At 42.5% G+C, this 19,161-nt stretch overlaps 1 protein-coding gene across 1 annotated transcript in view; it reads left to right on the forward strand.

The window, feature by feature from the left end:
- The window catches only part of TMC7 (transmembrane channel like 7), a 62,046-nt gene that overhangs the window by 37,135 nt on the left and 5,750 nt on the right, over window positions 1–19,161 (forward strand). The window contains exons 7-14 of the mRNA XM_028528931.2: window positions 5,682–5,829; window positions 6,962–7,135; window positions 8,192–8,349; window positions 10,777–10,894; window positions 11,212–11,309; window positions 12,934–13,120; window positions 15,820–15,950; window positions 18,180–18,335. Coding sequence (XP_028384732.1) covers window positions 5,682–5,829; window positions 6,962–7,135; window positions 8,192–8,349; window positions 10,777–10,894; window positions 11,212–11,309; window positions 12,934–13,120; window positions 15,820–15,950; window positions 18,180–18,335 — 1,170 coding nt within the window. The remainder of the gene's footprint in view (window positions 1–5,681; window positions 5,830–6,961; window positions 7,136–8,191; window positions 8,350–10,776; window positions 10,895–11,211; window positions 11,310–12,933; window positions 13,121–15,819; window positions 15,951–18,179; window positions 18,336–19,161) is intronic.

Consider the following 19,161-nt stretch of genomic DNA (forward strand, 5'->3'; position numbering starts at 1 on the left):
CCTTTTTCTTTGATACCCGATATCCTCTTTTAGCTAGGAAATTCAGAGTCTGGATGGTATTTTGATCAGAAGCCTCCTTGGAGGGGCTGCAGATTAGTATGTCGTCTACATATTGTAAAATGGCCCCTCCTTCTAGCTGTAAATCTCTAAGATCCTTTTCTAATACCCTAGCAAAGAGATGAGGACTGTCCCTAAACCCTTGTGGCAATACAGTCCAAGTATATTGCTGATGTATCATCGTCTTTGGATCAGTCCACTCAAAAGCAAATAAATACTGAGAGTCAGGATGCAAAGGGATGCAGAAGAAGGCATCTTTCAAATCTAATACTGAATACCACCGAGCATCATCTGGTATCTGCGAGAGCAAGGTGTAAGGGTTAGCTACTATTGGATGTAAAGGGACTACTGCTTCATTGACTAACCTTAGATCCTGGACTAGCCTGTATTCTCCTGTAGGTTTCATCACTGGTAAGATGGGAGTGTTGCAAGGAGACTGACAAGGGACTATGAGCCCATGTTGTATAAATTTAGTTATGATGGGCTGTAAGCCCTCCAAAGCTTCTTGTTTAATAGGATACTGCTTCCTGTGAGGGTAATCTGACCTGGGTTTTAACTGGATTTTAACCGGTAATGCAGTCTTTGCTCTTCCAGGAATTCCTGACTCCCAAACTAGTGGGTTTACTGCATCCAGAACTGAACTTGGGATTTCTTCCTGATTTTGAATACTACTGATTATCATCACCTTACTTAACTCAAATGGCACTTCAGGGAACAACAAGATAGTTCCCATCCGAGCTAAAAGGTCCCGGCCTAACAGAGGAATAGGGCACTGAGGAACAATTAAAAAGGAGTGTTTGAATATTCGACTCTCAAATTGGCAAGTGATAGGGAATGTATAGAAATATGCCTTAGGATTTCCTTCGACCCCCATTACTTTAGTTGATTTGGAGGAAAGAGGTCCAGAGTAAGAGTTAAGGACAGAGTAAGTGGCCCCTGTATCAACAAGAAAGTTGATTTTCTTACCTGCCACATCTAGAGTTACCCGGGGCTCCTCAGTAGAGATGGGAATATGAGTATTCCCTGGGGCCGACCTGTTCCCCGGGCACCTTCAGTCCTCAAGAGTAGCCATGGCCTTGGGAGATGACCCCTTTCCACTATGGGAATGGGGGCAGTCTACCTTCCAGTGCCAGGGATCAGAACTGAAGTTCTTGCATAGAGGACAGGGCCTCGGAGGTGGCTGAGTGCAGTTCTTTGACCAGTGTCCAGGGCGCTTGCACTTATAACAGGTCCGATCCTTTTGCCCCTGATTCTTTTGAGGCCTCCCCGAGCTCCCCTGATGGGGCTGGTTTCCGCCAATGGCACTACTAAAGGCTAGTGCAAGGAGCTCTGCTTGCTTCTCTCTTTCCTTCTTTCCCTGTTTTCTTTCCTCCAAATCCCTATTGTTAAAGACTGAAAAGGCTGTATCCATGAGCTGATCTAAGGGGGTCTGCGGGCCCATTTGTAATTTCTGAAGCTTCCTGCGAGTATCAGGGGCAGATTGACTTATAAAATGCTGTCCTATCAAGATTCGACCCTCTGGGGATGAAGGGTCCAAGTTTGTATATTTTTGGAAGGCTTCCACTAGTCTGTTTCTGAAGAGAGCTGGGTTCTCTTCCTTGCCCTGAAAGATTTCCCTAACCTTTTCGTAATTCACAGGTTTCTTGATGCAGTTTCTCATTCCTGCCAATAAGCAATCTATCATTGCATCCCTACTCCGGATCCCTGCCTGAGTATTGTATCCCCAGTCAGGTTCCTGGTCCGGGACAGCTTGGGCAGCTGGCTGGTTAGTGCCAGGGTTCTGGGTATGCAGCTGATCTGCATACTTACGGGCCTCCTCCCAGATCCGCTGTTTCTCATCTGGGGAACAGCAGGTGGTCAGAATTATGTACAAATCCCTCCACGACATACTAAATGCTAGAGTAAGAGTCTGGAAATTACTAGTGAAACGTGAAGGATCCTCTGAAAAACTCCCAAGCCTGTCTTTACATTGTTGTAAATCAGTTATAGAGAATGGCACTTGTACCCTTATAGCACCTTCAGGGCCTGCTACCTCCCTCAAGGGTAGGAGTGCAGGAGTGGTAGGGAGATAAGAAGCGCCACTTCTAGTATGTCCTGCAGGGCTGGGTTTTTCCTCAGCTGGTGGCTTTAGGTTGTTTATAGCATAGGGTGGTGGAGAGGTCGCTTCCTCTAAGGTAGGGGCAGAGACTCCAGAACTCTGGGGTTCCCTTAATCTCCCTTGAGAGACAGGTGGGGAGCTAAGGAGAGTATCTTCTAATTGATCAACACTTGGGCCTATAGGTTTTGTCAGGGTGGGGCTGGAGCAAAACGAGGGATCTCGGTACAGAGCCATAAATGCCTGCACGTAAGGAACTTCAGACCATTTGCCTTCCCTCCGGCAGAAGAGATCTAGCTGTAGGATAGTATTATAATTTTTGCTCCCATTCTCAGGCCATATTTCTCCATCCCCTAATTTATATTGGGGCCAAACTGTGTTACAAAAGAAAACTAATCTCTTCTTTTTAAATTTTTGGGGTCAAATTTATCCCAGTTGCTAAGAATGCAACCCAATGGTGATTTGGAAGGGATGGAAGATGTAGTTCCCATCTCGACTGCGGTGATCCTAAGAGAGAAGGAAAAGAAATACAAAGATACTCCTTTGCAGACTAGAGGCGTCCCTCTCTTTGCTGCCCTTAGGAGATTCCTAGTGGGCCATGGGCATCCCCTGGGATCCCACCGAACTACCAGACGTCTCTGGCGAAAGAGATTCTAGTGAGAGAGATACTCCTTTGCAATCGAGAGGCGTCCCCCTTTTCTTGCCTCAGGAGCTTCCTAGTGGGCCACAGGGCATCCCCTGGGATCCCACCGAACTACCAGACGTCTCTGGCGAAAGAAATCCTAGTGAGTGTCGGTCGACAGAAATCTAAAAGACTTGAGAGAATCACCACAGTCTACTTTTGTCTCTAACTATTGGGAAGGAACCAGTCCTGCATTCTTGAGCAATTGCCTATAATCCCAACAATCCCAGACTCTACCCTTGTGGCCCTAGTACATTTCCATTTCTGTATTCTTCATCTATGGGGACCCTCATTTTCCTGTAAGCTTTAAGATCTGGGGCAAAGGAAGTGTGTTACTAGAAAAATAATTTCTGGCCCTGTAAACCATTCAAGAAGCACCAAGATGATCTTATTATAAAATGACTCTTTTCTAGATCACAAAGAAGACCCTTAAATATCCTATGTAATTTTCCAGAGCTTTAAGAAATTGTACCTGCATCTGAAGTCTCGCAGAAGGGACCTCAAGAGATGTCTAAAACACCACCCTTTATACTGGAGGCGGATCTCATAGAGGGACAATGGACTGAGAGGGGAAATTAAAATATCCTTATAGGAACAAGTAAACCACCTTAGATTCCCAAATTCAATTAATTAGGTAAGAGTGGCTCTACGCAGCCATTTAGTAACCAGCGACCAGCAGGCACCTGTTGTGTGGTTCTGAGCGATGTTGCTGCTTACAATGAGAGTATACACGTGGCAAAGATGGGAGTGGCTCATTCCTGCAACTGTACTTAGCGCTAGCCTGTCAATGACCCCAAGGTAGATATCCTAGTACAAAGACAGCAGGAGCCCTTCATACATAAAAGGCAAGTGGGGTATGAGTGAAGGTATAAAGACCAGAAGTCAGTTGGGGAGGAAAAGCATAAAAGACTATCTGTGGGCCTGATGAGGAGACTGCAAAAGGAAGTCATAGCGCAGATGAGGTGGTGACTGATATCCCGCATGGAAGGTCCGACTATGCCTATTGGGGGAGTGGCCGCGGGGTGGGGCAGTGTTTTGTGCTTTCCACAGTGTGCCTGACCGTTGTGCGGACATTTTCTTGTACCTGGCGGGGACTAAGGCTAACCCCGTTCCGCATCCAAGTTATCCTATCACAGGAGTCTTCAAGCGGCGGGCGCCCTTGTGGCTTTTAACTGCCCGACCTGTGCCCGCAAATTAGCAGCCGACCTTCCATCACGGAACATCAGAGTCACCGAAACAGAATAGGTGATAACGGAAAAGGGCATCCCAGGTGTCAGAGCAGCAAAGAAGGCTTACCACTCCGGTGTCTTCTCCTGGCTGGCTCGCCAAAAACTGTCACAGGTGTGCACAGGTAACCAGGTTCTTAGTGATCGAGGACAAAGAATTGAACCGAACACACAAAGTTTATAGCATAAAGAAAGAGGGAAGATTTATTAAGTGATAGTACACTCCACAGGACACGGGAGTGGGCCAGCTCTGAGCGGAGAAAAAAAGGGCACGTGGGCTGGGGGATTCTATTCTTATAGGGCAGAAGCCCCCTTGCTAATCTTTGGCGGGCTTTTCCTGCGCAGGTACAAGGAGTTGGATTTCAAAGCTACTGCGCATGTGTGGTTTCCTATGATTTTCTTGATTGGCTACTGGAGAAGGGAGTCCCACGATGTTATTTCATTATAATGATATTATAATGAATCAGGGGTAGCGCGCAGGCGCATTCTATGATTCAGAGTTATCCCAGTAAACAGGAACAACCTGTCTTAGGGGGTCTTTGTCATGTATAGATGTTTTCTACCTCAGCCCTGCGGGGGCCTCTGGAGCTTCCTTCCTGACTATCTCCTGCCTCAAACCCACCTGGGAGTCTGCATTTTAGAAAACTACCCAGATGGTTCTGACATAAATTCTTTACTGTGAACCTTTGGCAGAGTGACTGATCTCTGTAATTCCTTCCATTTTTTATTGTCTTCACAACTCACTGGCAAATCCTAAAGACACCCTGTTTCATCTACAGTGTGTAGCATTTGATGTATATATATCATCAAGTACCAGGATGTTTTTCCATAAAAGCATTTGAATAACTATTATGAAGTGTGCAAGAGTTGCAACTGGAAGGTGCGCACTAATGAGGTTAATTGACTATTTAAAGTCACCTGGATTCATTTATCCATCAGTTGGGCAGTGGCCATTTTATGGTCCAGAGACTCTGGATATAAAGGTGGCAAGGCTGCCAGTGTTTCTCTCCTCAAGGAATTTAAATTTTAGTCAGGATCAGGGACTATAAGCAGTAAACAGATGAGTAAAATAATTGCAGATTAGGTTCACTGCTATGAAGGAAATGAAGAAGACTAGCTTGAAGTGGAGGTTACAACTTTAGAGGGGGTGGTGGGGAATGCATGGAGGGGTTATTTGAACTGAAACCTGAAAGATGGGAATGAGGCAGGGTTCGGAAGGGGCAGGGGAAGAACTGTCGCAGGAGAGGGTAACAGGAACTGCAGGTACAAAGGCCCTGAGGCAGGAGCAGAGGTTTGTGTGTCTATGAAAAGGAGAAAAGCCAGTGTAGTAACAGCAGAGTGGCTATATGGGAAGAAAGATCATGTAGAATGTTTAGACTGTATTAAAGAGTTTGGGTTTTCTTCTAGCTGTGAGAAGAGCCATTAGATGGACGAAAGGAAATAATTTTCAAACGTGAGATGCCTAATCAGCTGCCACATATATTTAGGATGATCCAAAACTTGACCATGTCAAAATGGGTGGAAAATGCAGCCATGTGTAACTGTTTTATTCTAGACAAAGCCAGTGGGCCTGTATTTTGTTGCTGTTCTTACAAGAAGCATAATTATTTTGGGGGGTCAGGTCGGTGGAAGGGTTCAAAGTCAACCTGATCCAAAGTGAAGAGCACTTCCAGAGTTACTGCAACAAGATCTTTGCTGGCTGGGACTTCTGCATCACCAACAGCAGCATGGCGAACCTGAAGCACAGCAGCCTGCGGTATGAACTCCGAGTGAGTGCTGCTGGGTTTCTCTTGGTGGCTTCCTTGCCAGCAAGCTTGTGCCTTGGGAGGCCGGGTTGCAGCTCGCAGAGAAGCTAGGGGTGGGGGGCCAGGCTGCATCCGGTGTTTAGCAAGTTTCCCCTTTGTAGTTTTCAAGAGCTTTTTCTCAGAGAACAGCTTCCTGGGGTTGATCGTGTTAGGCCCAAGCTTGGAGCTGGTGAACTGGGGCTGAGAAGGGGGGTGGGGACACAACAGTGAGTGGGGGAGGTAGTGTCAACCCCTCCCCCGCTGCCACCTTTATCTTTTCTCTTCATGAGAACCCCTCATAAACATAGCTTATACCTGGAGAAATAGGACTAAGGGTGGGAAGCTATGATGATAAAGTGGTGTGGTATGAATATGAAAAGTAGAAGATAATTTATACACTAATAAGGAGAGAAGGAGGAATAAATAGCATCATGGTCAAACCTACTCCCCCCAAAAGGAGGAGGGGACAATTGCATGAATGAGTAATAAAATAAGATGGAAGAAATCAAATCAAGTGTATTACTTTTACACTAAATACAAACAGACTGAATCCTCCTATTAAAAGCAGAAAAAGATTGAGTTAAAAAGCAAAAAACACCTGCCTTATATACTATTTCAAGAAATAACACATGTAACATATACCATATTTTGTCATGTATAATGTGCACCTATGTTTTTGACCCAAACTTGCAGGAAAAAAAAGCTTTCATTTTAATTTTTTAATTCAATTATTTATTTATATTTAGAAACAAAACTGATTATTGTATTCCAGGGCATTACTTTGCATACAGATATCATTCTAGAGTTACACTTTTAATGCATAAGCATAAATAAAAGAATTATAAACAGTTATGTAGATACAAAGTTTGTAATACCCATGTGTAATGTGCATCCTTATTTTTCCCTTAAAATTTTTGGCAAAAAAGTGCACATTGTACACCGCAAAATGCAGCAATGTCATGAATAGGTTAATAGTTCTGTTTTCACATTTATTGCAAAGTCTGATTGCAATCTTAAATAGGATATTCTCCCTTGATTTTGGCCTTTAGTAGATATGAAGATTAGCTGAACTTCCCTTCACCCCTCTGTTCACAAATGAATTTTCTTTGCTCCTCAGGCAGATCTGGAAGAAGAAAGAATACGACAGAAAATAGCAGAAAGGACCTCTGAAGAAACAATACGGATTTACTCTTTGAGACTGTTTTTGAACTGTATTGTTCTGGCTGTTTTAGCAGCATGCTTTTATGCAATCTATAGAGCAACTATATTCTCGCAAGAACACATGAAAAAAGTAAGGACTCCTCCAAAGTCAATTGCACTTTTACTCTGGTTGGGCATTATGCTAAATAGCCTTGTAAAACTCTGAGGCAGATACCATTATCATTTCTGTTTTACATGTGGGGATATGAATTTGGCTAACATGACAGAGAACCAGAAATCAAAGGAAACCAATTTCCACTTTTAATAGAAATGAAAAGCATCCAAGGTAGAATATTTGGAGTACCTACTCTCCCTGGAATTTACAATATTTAAATCCAGCTGGACTTCCTGATTTAATCCCCAACTCCTCTACTTGCTGTTAGGGACCTCAGTTTACCTAGAGTAACAATGGTTTTAAAAACTCAAGTTGGTCTAGTGGCTCTGCTTTATGAAATCAGTCACCAGGGGCCCAGATTCCTTCCATCCTGTGGCTCTGCCACCCTTAGGGTGTGACCCTCTTCTCTATGGTACTTGAAAGCTTACCACAGAGCCAATGGGAAGGAGAGGAGGAGAGCACACCCCTTCCCTTCAAGGTCACAACCTGGAGGTTGCACTTAAAAGTTCTGCTTACCATCCTTTTGGCCAGAATTTAGTCAGATGGCTATACCTAGTTAGAAAGGAGGCTGGGAAATTTAGTTTTATCCTGGATAGCCATATATGTGTCTATTACTAAAGAAGGAAAGAATGGCTATTCTAAGTCCTTAGTACAGCCTTGACAAATATGTTGCCTAATGATACAGACACATGGATTTTTGTTTTTTTACACCTCACATAAGTAAATCCAGTAGAGCTCATTTTTCTTCTAGTATGGTGCTAGATCACATTTCATCCATTTGAACACCCACAGAAGGAGGTAGCTTATGTTTAAGGGCCTTGGAAGTAGCGTGTGTGTTTTGTTTTGTTTGTTTGCTAATAAACATGTGTAGTTGAGGTTGTTTTTCCAGTTTATTGAGATATAGTTGACATATAATACTGTGTAAGTTGAAAGTATACAGCCTAATATGTATAGTCGAGTTCTTTTAAGATCAACTTATTTGTGATGCAAATTTCCTTATTACACTTCTGACAAGGCTTGTTATCTTCACAGGAAATTGACAAGATGGTTTTTGGAGAGAACCTCTTGATATTGTACCTGCCCTCTATTGTGATCACGCTGGCCAACTTTATCACTCCAGTGATCTTTGCTAAGATCATCCACTATGAGGATTATTCCCCAGGCTTTGAGATCCGGCTGACAATCCTTAGGTAACGTCTAGACATGCCAAGCAGATCACCACTTGTGCACTCTCTAGCCTATTGTAGACATTGCTAATCAATTGTGACACATTTTCCTGCTAAACCAAGAATCCTCTTCAACATTCAGACAGCCCCCATGAATGAATCAGAGTTTGCACATGCAGTAGAATCTCTTTGACTTAAGAGTCTACTCATTAGTATTATGTTTGTGGGTCATCTATTAGCACATTGACATCTGAGGGTGAAGGGTGGGGCCTTAGAAGGAAGAGTTGCTCTGAAGATGTTAGGAATGACAAGGTGGGTAGGGAAGTGAAAGAGAAGGAAAGGCAGCTAATACGGGTGTGTTATGGGGCGAGCTGCTTCTGCTGACAACTGGGGCTCAGTCCTACTGGGTAACTCTGGGAGTTTGTGGGGTAAATACCTTAGCCCTTTCTCAACAAGCCAAGTATTTTGCCTCTACCACCTAAGGGTGGTTGGCTCCCAGAGGCATTAACTCCTCACACTTCCACCCCTTCTAACCCCATGCATGGGTCTTGGGTGGAGAGTGGCAGGGCCTTGCAGGAGGAGCCTGAGGCATTGGTTGGAATTGTAAGTGCTGAGAAAACGTGGCCAGGTCACCCACAGTGTGCGCTACAACTGACTTTCATAAGTTGTTGTAATATCTCTTCTCATTTTAAATAAATAGTTTCATTTTTTTTAAATGACAGTATAAAGCAGGATTCAGGGAGTTAACACAAATGGGTTGAAGAAAACTGGGTGGGGGCTGAGTGAAAGGAGCATTTTTGGTTGCTTCTCAAGTGCCTCAGATTACGTTTACATCTTTTTTTTTAATATTTTTACTTTGGAAATTTTCAGATAGAACAAATAGTATAATGAACCCCCTGTGCCCATCACTTAGTTCCCATTACCAACATTTTGTTCATCTTGTTTTGTCTATCCCCCCTCTGTTGCTGGGTTGATTTAAGCTAATTTCAGACAACATGTCATTTCACCTGTAGCATATTTCTAAGTGACAAGGGTGTTTTTTTTAAATATAACCCTCATGACCCCTAATAAAATTAAGTCATTTCCCTGATGGAACTGCAGATGGCTGTGTATGATTGGTTTGCTGGAACCAGGACACAGAAACAGCAGGGTGCTTCCCAGAGGGAAGGGGGGTTGGGGGAGGTAGAAGAAGGCTAAATGGGGATGGGAGGAGACTTGGCTTGGGTGCTGAACACGCAACACAAAGGACAGATGATGTGTTGTAGAATTGTGTGCCCCTTTTATTTAAAGAATTCTCCCTCCCCTTGTGTTATGCCCTTGATTTGTGGGACAAACCTAGGGCATTTGTCCTATAGAATGTCCCCTAGTCTGTATTTAGTTCATTATTTTTTCATGGTGTGATTTTGTTTTACTGTACCCATAGTTGTGGTAAACTACTGTGTATTCAAACTACGTTATGTTATGTTATGTTGTGTTTGTTATGTTATGTTATAGTTTTTAGCTATAGAAGCCTCCTCGGCAGTGCTGGGTTCTCCTCCCACCACGGGGCACATGGTGTCAGGCGGCACACTGAGTCATGAGAAGAGTGAGCTGATCAGTAGTGTGGACTTCTACCCTTTTCTACTGCCCACTTTTTAATGTTTTCATTTTTTTAAAGATTTTATTTATTTATTTTTAGAGAGGGAAGGGAGGGAGAGAGAGAGAGAGAGAGAGAGAGAGAGAGAAACATCAATGTGCGGTTGCTGGGGGTTCTGGCCTGCAACCCAGGAATGTACCCTGGCTGGGAATCGAACCTGGGACACTTTAGTTCCCAGCCCGCGCTCAATCCACTGAGCTACGCCAGCCAGGGCTCATTTTTTATTATAATCTAAATAATAGGAAAGCACCTTTTTAAAAAAAGTAGCACTCTCTCCCCTCCTGTCTTGAATCCAGCTTCTTCAGACAGCTGTCATCTGCACGGTTAATGTGGCTCACGCCAGCATCCACACATTTTCTTTTAGAAACACATTCATGTCTACATGAGACTCTGCAACGTGTTTTATTCACTCCTCAATATATCAGACATCTCTCAAAGCTGATACTTATAAGATTCAATTAGTTCTTTTCAGAAATGTGTAACGTTCTATGAAGTGGCTATAATACCATAGATTCTGGAGTTCCCAGCTTTCTTATCCTTTTTTTTTCTGCCATTTAAAAAATTGTGGTAATATATAGGCATAAAATTTGCTATTTTCAACTGTACAACTCAGTGGCATTAAGTACATTACCAGTGTTGAGCCACCATCACCACCACTTTTCCGAAACATGGTCATCCTCCCACGCAGAAACTCTACCCATTTGTGAGTCTGCCTTTAAGAAAGGCAGTTCCCTGCTCCCCGGCCTTCCTTCTGAGGGCCCAGCCTGCCACAGGGCCTCCTCTTCTCTTCCTCTCTCCTCCCTCTCATCCTGCAGGTGTGTCTTCATGCGGCTGGCCACCATCTGTGTGCTGGTGTTCACCCTGGGTTCCAAGATTACATCCTGTGACAACTACTCATGTGAGCTCTGTGGCTACAACCAGAACCTCTACCCGGTGAGGCTGGGGGAATGGGAGCATCCTGCCGAGTGGGTCATTTCAGAGTAGCAGGCCCAAGGTGGAGAGAACAGCCTTGAAGCCATGAGTTTGAATTGCAGTTGATCTGCTTTCTCACTGTGTAGCAGAGTCTGGCATGCCAGATACTTCTCAGTGCTTGAAAACCAGAGTTGGTGCTGGAGCTCAGAGGATCATCAGCTGATGGCCTCCAGAGGCAGCAGGATCTGGAGACTGGATGGACATTGGGAGGGGTCTGAGAACCTGGCTTTCTCTGCCCTGAGTTGGGTCTTATTGTTTCTCCCTGTCTTTGGTTTCAGTGCTGGGAGACCCAAGTTGGGCAGGAAATGTACAAGCTGATGATATTTGACCTCATCATTATCTTGGCTGTGACACTTTTTGTGGATTTTCCTAGAAAGTAAGTGTGAGGGATAACCCCCCTTGTCTCCCCTACACCTCCTACCCCTGCCCCAGCTGGAGGACCCCCTCATAGTTGCTCTCCATAAAGCACTGGATGATTCCACAGTCCCTGGAAACCACTGACAACCATCCAGTGACCTTCAAACAGCTCCACACCATCAACCCCATAGTCCATTAGATGCCCCCAACAGGCAGTGTGAGGAGTGGAAATGGCACTGCTTTCCATGAGGTTTCTGTGGAGACGACTTCCTGCCATCAGCACAGGCCTCAGTGGATACCACATTTCGTGACTTGGGTTCAAGCCCCAGCACTACCACTTGCTAGTCATGTGACCTTGGACAGGTCATTTAAGGTCTGCACTTATTTTCCCACCTGTGAAATGGGGACATAGCAGTACCCACCTCACAGCACCATTGTGAGGATTAAATGAGAAAATGCAAATAAAAGTACTAGGAATACGCCCTGTTTCAAAACTCAGCAAAACATTAATTGTCACCCTTATGATTATCATTACTATGCTGTCATATTTTTTATTATTCTCAGCATGTCCTCAAGCCTGAAATGAAACACTGTTTACTTAAGGACTTTTTTACCCAGATGTACAAATTCCATAAGCATGTCAGAGGTCCAGTATGCCCTTAAAAATAAATATTAAAAAAGAAACTTTCCTTTAAAAACTTATACAAGTATGACATGAATACATGCTTATTGAACATTTTAAAATATTTAAAATTTAAATAAATACAGAAGTCTGGCAAATAGTGAGAGTTCTTATTTGTTACGTTTCCCTTCTACTCCCCAGTCCCAGCCCAGTCATCAGAGATGGCTGTGGTTGGTACTTTGGGGATCTCCCAGTCCTTAAAAATAAAAACACTCATTTGCATAAATACATCTATAAATAGATACAGTCTTACTAGAAGTGTTCATTTCTCCCCCTTAAGTGGGATCATGGTGCATCTGTACTGGTCTGCTGCTTGCTTTTTGTCTCCCGTACAAACAAAATATCATGAACTTTTGATGGGAGGACACATAGATTTTCCTCATTTATTTTAGGGACCATATAGTATTCCACTGTGCCCATGGCTTATACTTTGTCAATCTAGCCCCTACTTGTGAGCATTGAGGTTGTTTCCAGTATTTTTGCTAATACATGGCGATGCTATAGTGAAGAATGGTGTGTGTTTATTGCAGGCCCTTGGTCCTAGGGTGTCTGCAGGAAGCTTGTAGGATTCCAGCCTGCTAGGTGACAGGGTCCTCCTAAACCATTTTCCCTGTGGATGCACATGGCTTTGTGGGCTGAGTGGCAAGCCAGAGCACAGATACTGTCCATGTTGTTTATTGTCACCTCAACCCTGTGAACTAAATTGATTTATAATCCCCCCATACTCCAGATGAGAAAAATAAGCCTCATCTAAATTTATTTGGCTGGACAGTCGTAGATGTGAGACTCAGATCCTACTCTTAAAGGTTCCAGAATTCACTGTCTTTTGAATCTTCTAGACTTGTGACTAACCAGTTTCCATGCGAGACCTGTGTGGAAACAGCGCCAATTTTGTGCACATGGTTCTGTGGCCTTGGCCGATGCTGGTGGTCCAAGTGAGAAATTGCCCCACTGTTTCCAGGCTCCTGGTGACCTACTGTTCCTCTTGGAAGCTGATACAGTGTTGGGGGCAGCAGGAATTTGCCATTCCTGATAACGTTCTGGGAATTGTTTATGGGCAAACCATTTGCTGGATCGGAGCCTTTTTCTCACCCCTTCTTCCTGCCATTGCAACCCTGAAATTCATCATCATCTTTTATGTGAAAGAGGTAAGGAGAGGTGGGGACAGTGGGCTGATGCCCTGCACTGCTCTTGCCCTTGTATGGTATCCTGAATGCATGTTTGGAGCTCACCCACATTCTGTCAGATGCATCAAAATTATACCCCTTATTTGATATGTACTTTTATTCTGGAAAAAAGACATTCACATTTTTATTATTTTGAGAGTTTTGTTAAGCATTGTTTTGCTTCTGTGATTTAAATGTCATTTGTATATGTAACTGTCAAAGAGTTGAATTGCAATTGATTGATCAGTTGACAGTGGTACATTTTGGTAATGTTTAACAAGTGTTTATTAATTTAAATTTTGTGATTTTCTGTTTGGATTTTGGAGCCAGTGAATTTATTTTCAGGCTTCAATTATTTGTGTAGCTCCTTGAGCAGCTCACAGGCCCCAGGCACTGTGCCTGGACCAAGTGCCCAGGGGCTGAAGTGGCCCTGCAGGTGACTAACGTGTCTGGGCTTATGAACCAAACTTCTTTTTTCTCTATTATAGAGACAATATATGCTTAATACTAAACATTTAAACAATACAGATATGCACAAAGTAACTCTCATCCCTTCTTCCAGAGGTACCTTCTGCTAACAAGCCCAACATTTATTGATTACCTCTTATGCTAAGACCTGAGGATTCAGAAATGGACATAATAACAGTATTAATAATGATGATAATAATAATAATAATAGCAAGTGGTAATGATACCATGTGCCCCTACTCTGCTGAATGCCTAGGAAGCTGAAGTTCAGAAAGGTTAAGTAACTGGTCCAAGGTCACACAGCTTATAAGTGACTCCTGGGATTTGAAGCCAGGTTTATCTCACTCAGGAGCCACTTAACCTGATAAACAGGGCCTTGCATCAGACCAAACTTTCTATCTGGATGTTTTGGCATTTGAAGAATGTTCTCATGCTTTCATTTGGAAACTTCAATTGGCTGAAGTCACCAAAGGAGAAATGGAGAAGAAAAAGCCTATAGGAACTTTTTTCTTTCCAGAAAATATTGGTTGGCCAGTGGCTTCCCAGTGTGCAGCGCAGCAAAGACAGAGTGGGAATAGTGGGCTGGGCCGTGGGCACTGGGCTAAGTTCTGACTCTCACTCCAGGCCTGACTGACAGGCCGCCCCCAGACATGACACCAGGTGTCCTTGGCCCTCAGTGCCCTCTGCTCACAAGATGTTCTGGCTACTGCTAAAGTCAGAAGAGCTTGATGTCTACTCCCAGCAACAGAGCATTTTTAAATGCTAAGAGGAAATATTATGCCTGCTACTATACCTCTTTCCCCTCCCCACTTGATATTTTCTTAAAGTCTTTTTTCCCCCAATGGAAATATTTATTCTTAAATATAGGAAAAATAAATATGCATATAAAACTTCAAGTAAAATATCTCTTAACTTTTATAGATTATTGTAGATCCATTTAACATATATTTAACCCCCTATAACACTTTTTAAAATTATATTTTATTGTTTATGCTATTATAGTTGTCCCCAATTCCCCCCTCCTTTACCTGCCTCCACCTAGCCCCATTCCCAGGCAATGCCCACACTGTGGTCCATTTCCTTGGGTCACATATATATATGTTCTTTGGCTAATCCCTTCACCTTCTTTCATCCAATCCCCTCTCACTCTTCCCTTCTGACAGCTGTCAGTCATGTATCTATGCCTCTGTTTCTATTTCGTTCATTAGATTCCACATATAAGTGAGATCACACGGGAGTTGTCTTTTTCTGACTTGGCTTGTTTCATTTAGTATAATAGTCTCCAGGTCTATCCATGCTGTCCCAAAAGGTAAAATTTCCCTTTTTTACTGGGGCACAGTGTTCCATTGTGTAAATGTACCACAGTTTTTTAATCCACACATCTACCAACGGGCACTTAAGCTGTTTCCAGAACTTGGCTATTGTAAATAGCACTGCTATAAACATAGGGATGCATATATTCTTTTGAATTGGTGTTTTGGGATTCTTAGGATGTATTCCCAGAAGTGGAATCACTAGTAGGTCAAAAGGCAGTTTTATTTTTGTTTTTTGAGGAACCTCCATACTGTTTTCCACAATGGCTGCACCAGTCTGCATTACCACCAACAGTGCACTAGGGTTCCCTTTTCTCCATACCCTCACCAGCACTTACTGTTTGATGATTTATTAATGACGACCATTCTGACAGGTGTGAGGTGATGTCTCATTGTGGTTTCAATTTGCATCTGATCATTTGTGATGTTGATCATTTTTTTCATATGTCTCTGGGCTACTTTTATGTCCTCTAAAAAATACTTAAAAAAAAAAACAACTTAAATGAGATCATACAGGACAGGGTGCTGAAATCTACTCTTTCATTTCACAGCACCACATAGGATATAAAGCTTGCTTCCTCATCTTTTCTAGGGGCTACGTGGTATTCTGTTGTGTGGGTGTGATTTAACCTTTAAGGACCGCTCCCCAATAGCCATTTTTGTTGCTTCCAGTTCAATTATTCCCTGTTATCAACACCTGTAGCAGTAAACACCCACACATGTGTATTTTGGCCCAGTGTTGGGGTCTGGATTATATATCTTTCATTTTGATCTATATTGCAACTGCCCTCTAGAAAGGTTAGACAATTCACATTCCCACTATAATGCTTCAATGTGCTGTGCCCATTTATCCTCACAGAAGCTGAACTCCTAACTTTCCCTTTCTTTCTCTCCCCTTAGATCAGTCTTCTTTATACCTGCAGACCTTCCCCGAGGCAGTTCAGAGCATCCAATTCTAATTTCTTCTTCCTGTTGGTGCTGTTAATTGGCCTGTGTTTGGCGATAATACCACTGACAATCAGCATGGCACAGTAAGTATCACTTTGTTTTCTAAAACATTTCTCTGCTTCTTGACATGGTCCTCTTCTCTGTTAAAGGGCCCAGTGCATTTTCTATGGGCTCTCCTCACAGTGCACCACCTGCAGTGGTCTGGTCAGTAAGTTGCTCCTGGCTTAGCCAGGCCCACCCTTGTTTTGGAAGCTCCCTCTGGTTGCTGGAAAGTCTTGGTCCACTTTCAGAACTTGGGCTCACTGGCTGGCCATTATTTTTGAGAATGCCAGTTGGGTCTGTCCTATTCAGCTCCCTTTTCCTGAGACTTCTCTTCTAGTTCCCTTTTAGATTGTTTCTGATTATGAAAATAATGCATGGGCATTCTAGAAAACTTGGGAGTATACGGAAAAACAGAAAGAAGCAGGAAGTCACTCTTGTTCCTGGCACTTTGGTTGAAGGTTTGCACTTAGTGAACATTTATTTATTTAACGCCTTCTATGAACCAAGCAGTGTGCTAGATGCTAGGGGTATAAAGACATTTAACATACAAATGTTAATGTAGAAATGTAGAGTCTGGTGTGGGATTTGGAAAAAGCAGAATGCTCAGGGCTAAGGATCAGAAGTTGAGGTTTCAAGCCCTGGTGATCTCACTCCCCAGATATGTTATCATTTATACCAGAGGCCAGCAAACCTTTTCTGTAATGGGCAAAAGAGAAGTAATTTAGACTTTGTGGGCCATCTAGTGTTTATAAGCAGCTGTAGACAATATATAAACTAGTGAACATGACTGTGTTCCAATAAAACTTTCTTTATAACAAAACAGGTGACAGGCCAGATTTGGCCCATGGACTGTAGTCTGATGACTTACACTGCCATGGGATTTCTTTCCTTCATCTTTACATTAAAATCCTTGAGTTTTGAATCTGTTTCTCACATTTTTTAAATTAACTTGAATATATATATTTTATTGTTTTTTTAGTTATATAAAAATTCAAATAGTACAAAAGAATGTGAGCTAAAGGGAAAAAATTACTCTTTATCTTCACCTCTTAGTCCCACTCTGCAAAGGTAACCACTGTTAACATTTTATGAATACTTCTAGAAATTCATTATGAGCAATATATTTAAAAAAAATACATATGGAATAATGCTATAATCCTGTTTGGTAGCTTGTTTTTTCCCTTTATTTTATATTGTGCCATTATCCATGCCAATGTATGTAGAACTCTTGTTTTTTTAAAGTATCTTTTAGCTTCGATTTTTAAAATATAATATATTCACATGGCACAAAATCCGTAAAGTATAAAAGAATATATGGTAGAAAGTTCATCTTCCAGTCCTGTTTCCCAGCTACGCACTTAGTTTCTCTCTGGGAGACAGTCATTTCTACGCGTGCCTCTGTCTCAGTGGCTCTTGAGTATTCCACTGTATAAATGGATCGTAAGTTGTTCATCCATTTCCCTCAAATAACACGTAGGTTGTTTTCAGGAATTTATTTTTATCTGTAAAAATAGGATTATAATGGAAAACTTTCTACACAGAACTTTGTAATGTAGATGTAGGCAATTTTTTGTAGGGCTTAATTTAATTTTTTCCATCATAATTTTATTTTTTCTCTACTTTGTACTTTGAAAAATTTCAAATCTTTGGAAGAGTTGAAGAAATAGCCACAATGAAAACTCATATACCCTTCAACTGGATGTCCCACTTTGCTACATTTGCTTGACCATTTGAAATTAAGTTGTAGGCACCCTGACGTTCATCCCTACACATTTGAGCACACAGGTCCTAAAGATAAGGACACAGTAACATTGTCATGCCTAAGAAAATACTAACATCATTTCAAATTTCTCCAATTGTCCCCGAATAGTCTTTCATAGCTTTATTTTAAAATGAGAATCTTTCAAATTTTATCCACTGCTCTTGGTTATGTGTTTTTAGTCTATTTTAATCTTTGATTTTTTGAAGAGTCCAGGCCAGTTTCCTCATTTCTAAATAAGAGACTAGACAATAGAATCCTCACATTCTGCATTTGTCTGATTATTTTCTCACGGTTTCATTTAACTTTGTTCAGTCTGAAATTCCTGCAAATTGGAAGTTGGGTCTAGAGATTTGATAAAATTTCAGGGTATTTATGACCAGAATATTCCGGAAGGCCATGAGGTCAGGCAGTTCCTCATGAGTTACTATTAAAGTCTGTGGGAGTGAGAGGAGGAACTCTCAGCCTCGGAGCACATCTCACCTGAGCTCCTTGTTCTGTGTTCTGGCAGCATCCCTTCCTCAAAAGCTTGTGGGCCGTTCACCAACTTCAACACCAGCTGGGAGGTGGTTCCCCAGACAGTGAGCACCTTCCCTGGCTCCCTGCAGTCCCTGGTGCACAGCATCACGTCGGAGGCCTTTGCAGTACCTTTCTTCATGATCATCTGGTGAGAACCACCTGGACCCCTGTATTTCCTACTGCAGCATGTGGGCTTCCCTCCACTGGGAAATGGGAGCTCACCTGCTACACTTGTCACTTTAGATGTTACTGAGCCTCTCTTTCTCATCTCTAAAATGGGTATCATAATTGTAATTCTTTTAGAGGATCATTGAGCCGGTACAGTAAGATCCCACATATAAGGCACTTAGCCCTGTGCTTGACTTATAAAAACCTAATAAATGTTGCCTATTATTATTATTAATTATTCACAAAATCACTTGCGTTTTGAAAAGGAAACTGATTGCCCTGGGCAGGTGGCTCAGTTAGTTGGAATGTTGTCCCATCCACCAAAAGACTGTGGGTTCAGTTCCCCGTCAGGGCACATACCTAGGTTGCAAGTTCAGTCCTTGGTCAGGGCATACATGGGAGGTAACCAACCCATATTTCTCTCTCTCTTAACTTTCCTCCCTTTCTTTAAAAAAAAATCAATGTATCCTCAGGCAAGGATTAAAAAGAAAGAAAGAAAAAGAAACTGATTATTGAGCAGAGAAAAGAGCATCAACTTGAGCCTTGGCTCTACCACTTGCAACTGTGTGGCCTTGGCTTATCGCATATATATCATTTCGGAGCCTCCATTTCCTCACCTGGAAAACGGGGATAAGAATGGCACATACCTGAAAAGGTTGTGAGAAGCAGGACCTGTGGTAACACACGTAAAGTGCTTAGCAGAGGACCTGACCCTTAAAGGCTCAGTAAATGACAGGTGTTACATGCAAGGGTGATGAGGGTCTTTGCTGCAGTGATTCGTACTGAGCATTAAGGTAATTCTAATA

The sequence above is a fragment of the Phyllostomus discolor genome, chromosome 3 (assembly GCF_004126475.2).
Source record: "Phyllostomus discolor isolate MPI-MPIP mPhyDis1 chromosome 3, mPhyDis1.pri.v3, whole genome shotgun sequence".
NCBI lineage: Eukaryota > Metazoa > Chordata > Mammalia > Chiroptera > Phyllostomidae > Phyllostomus > Phyllostomus discolor.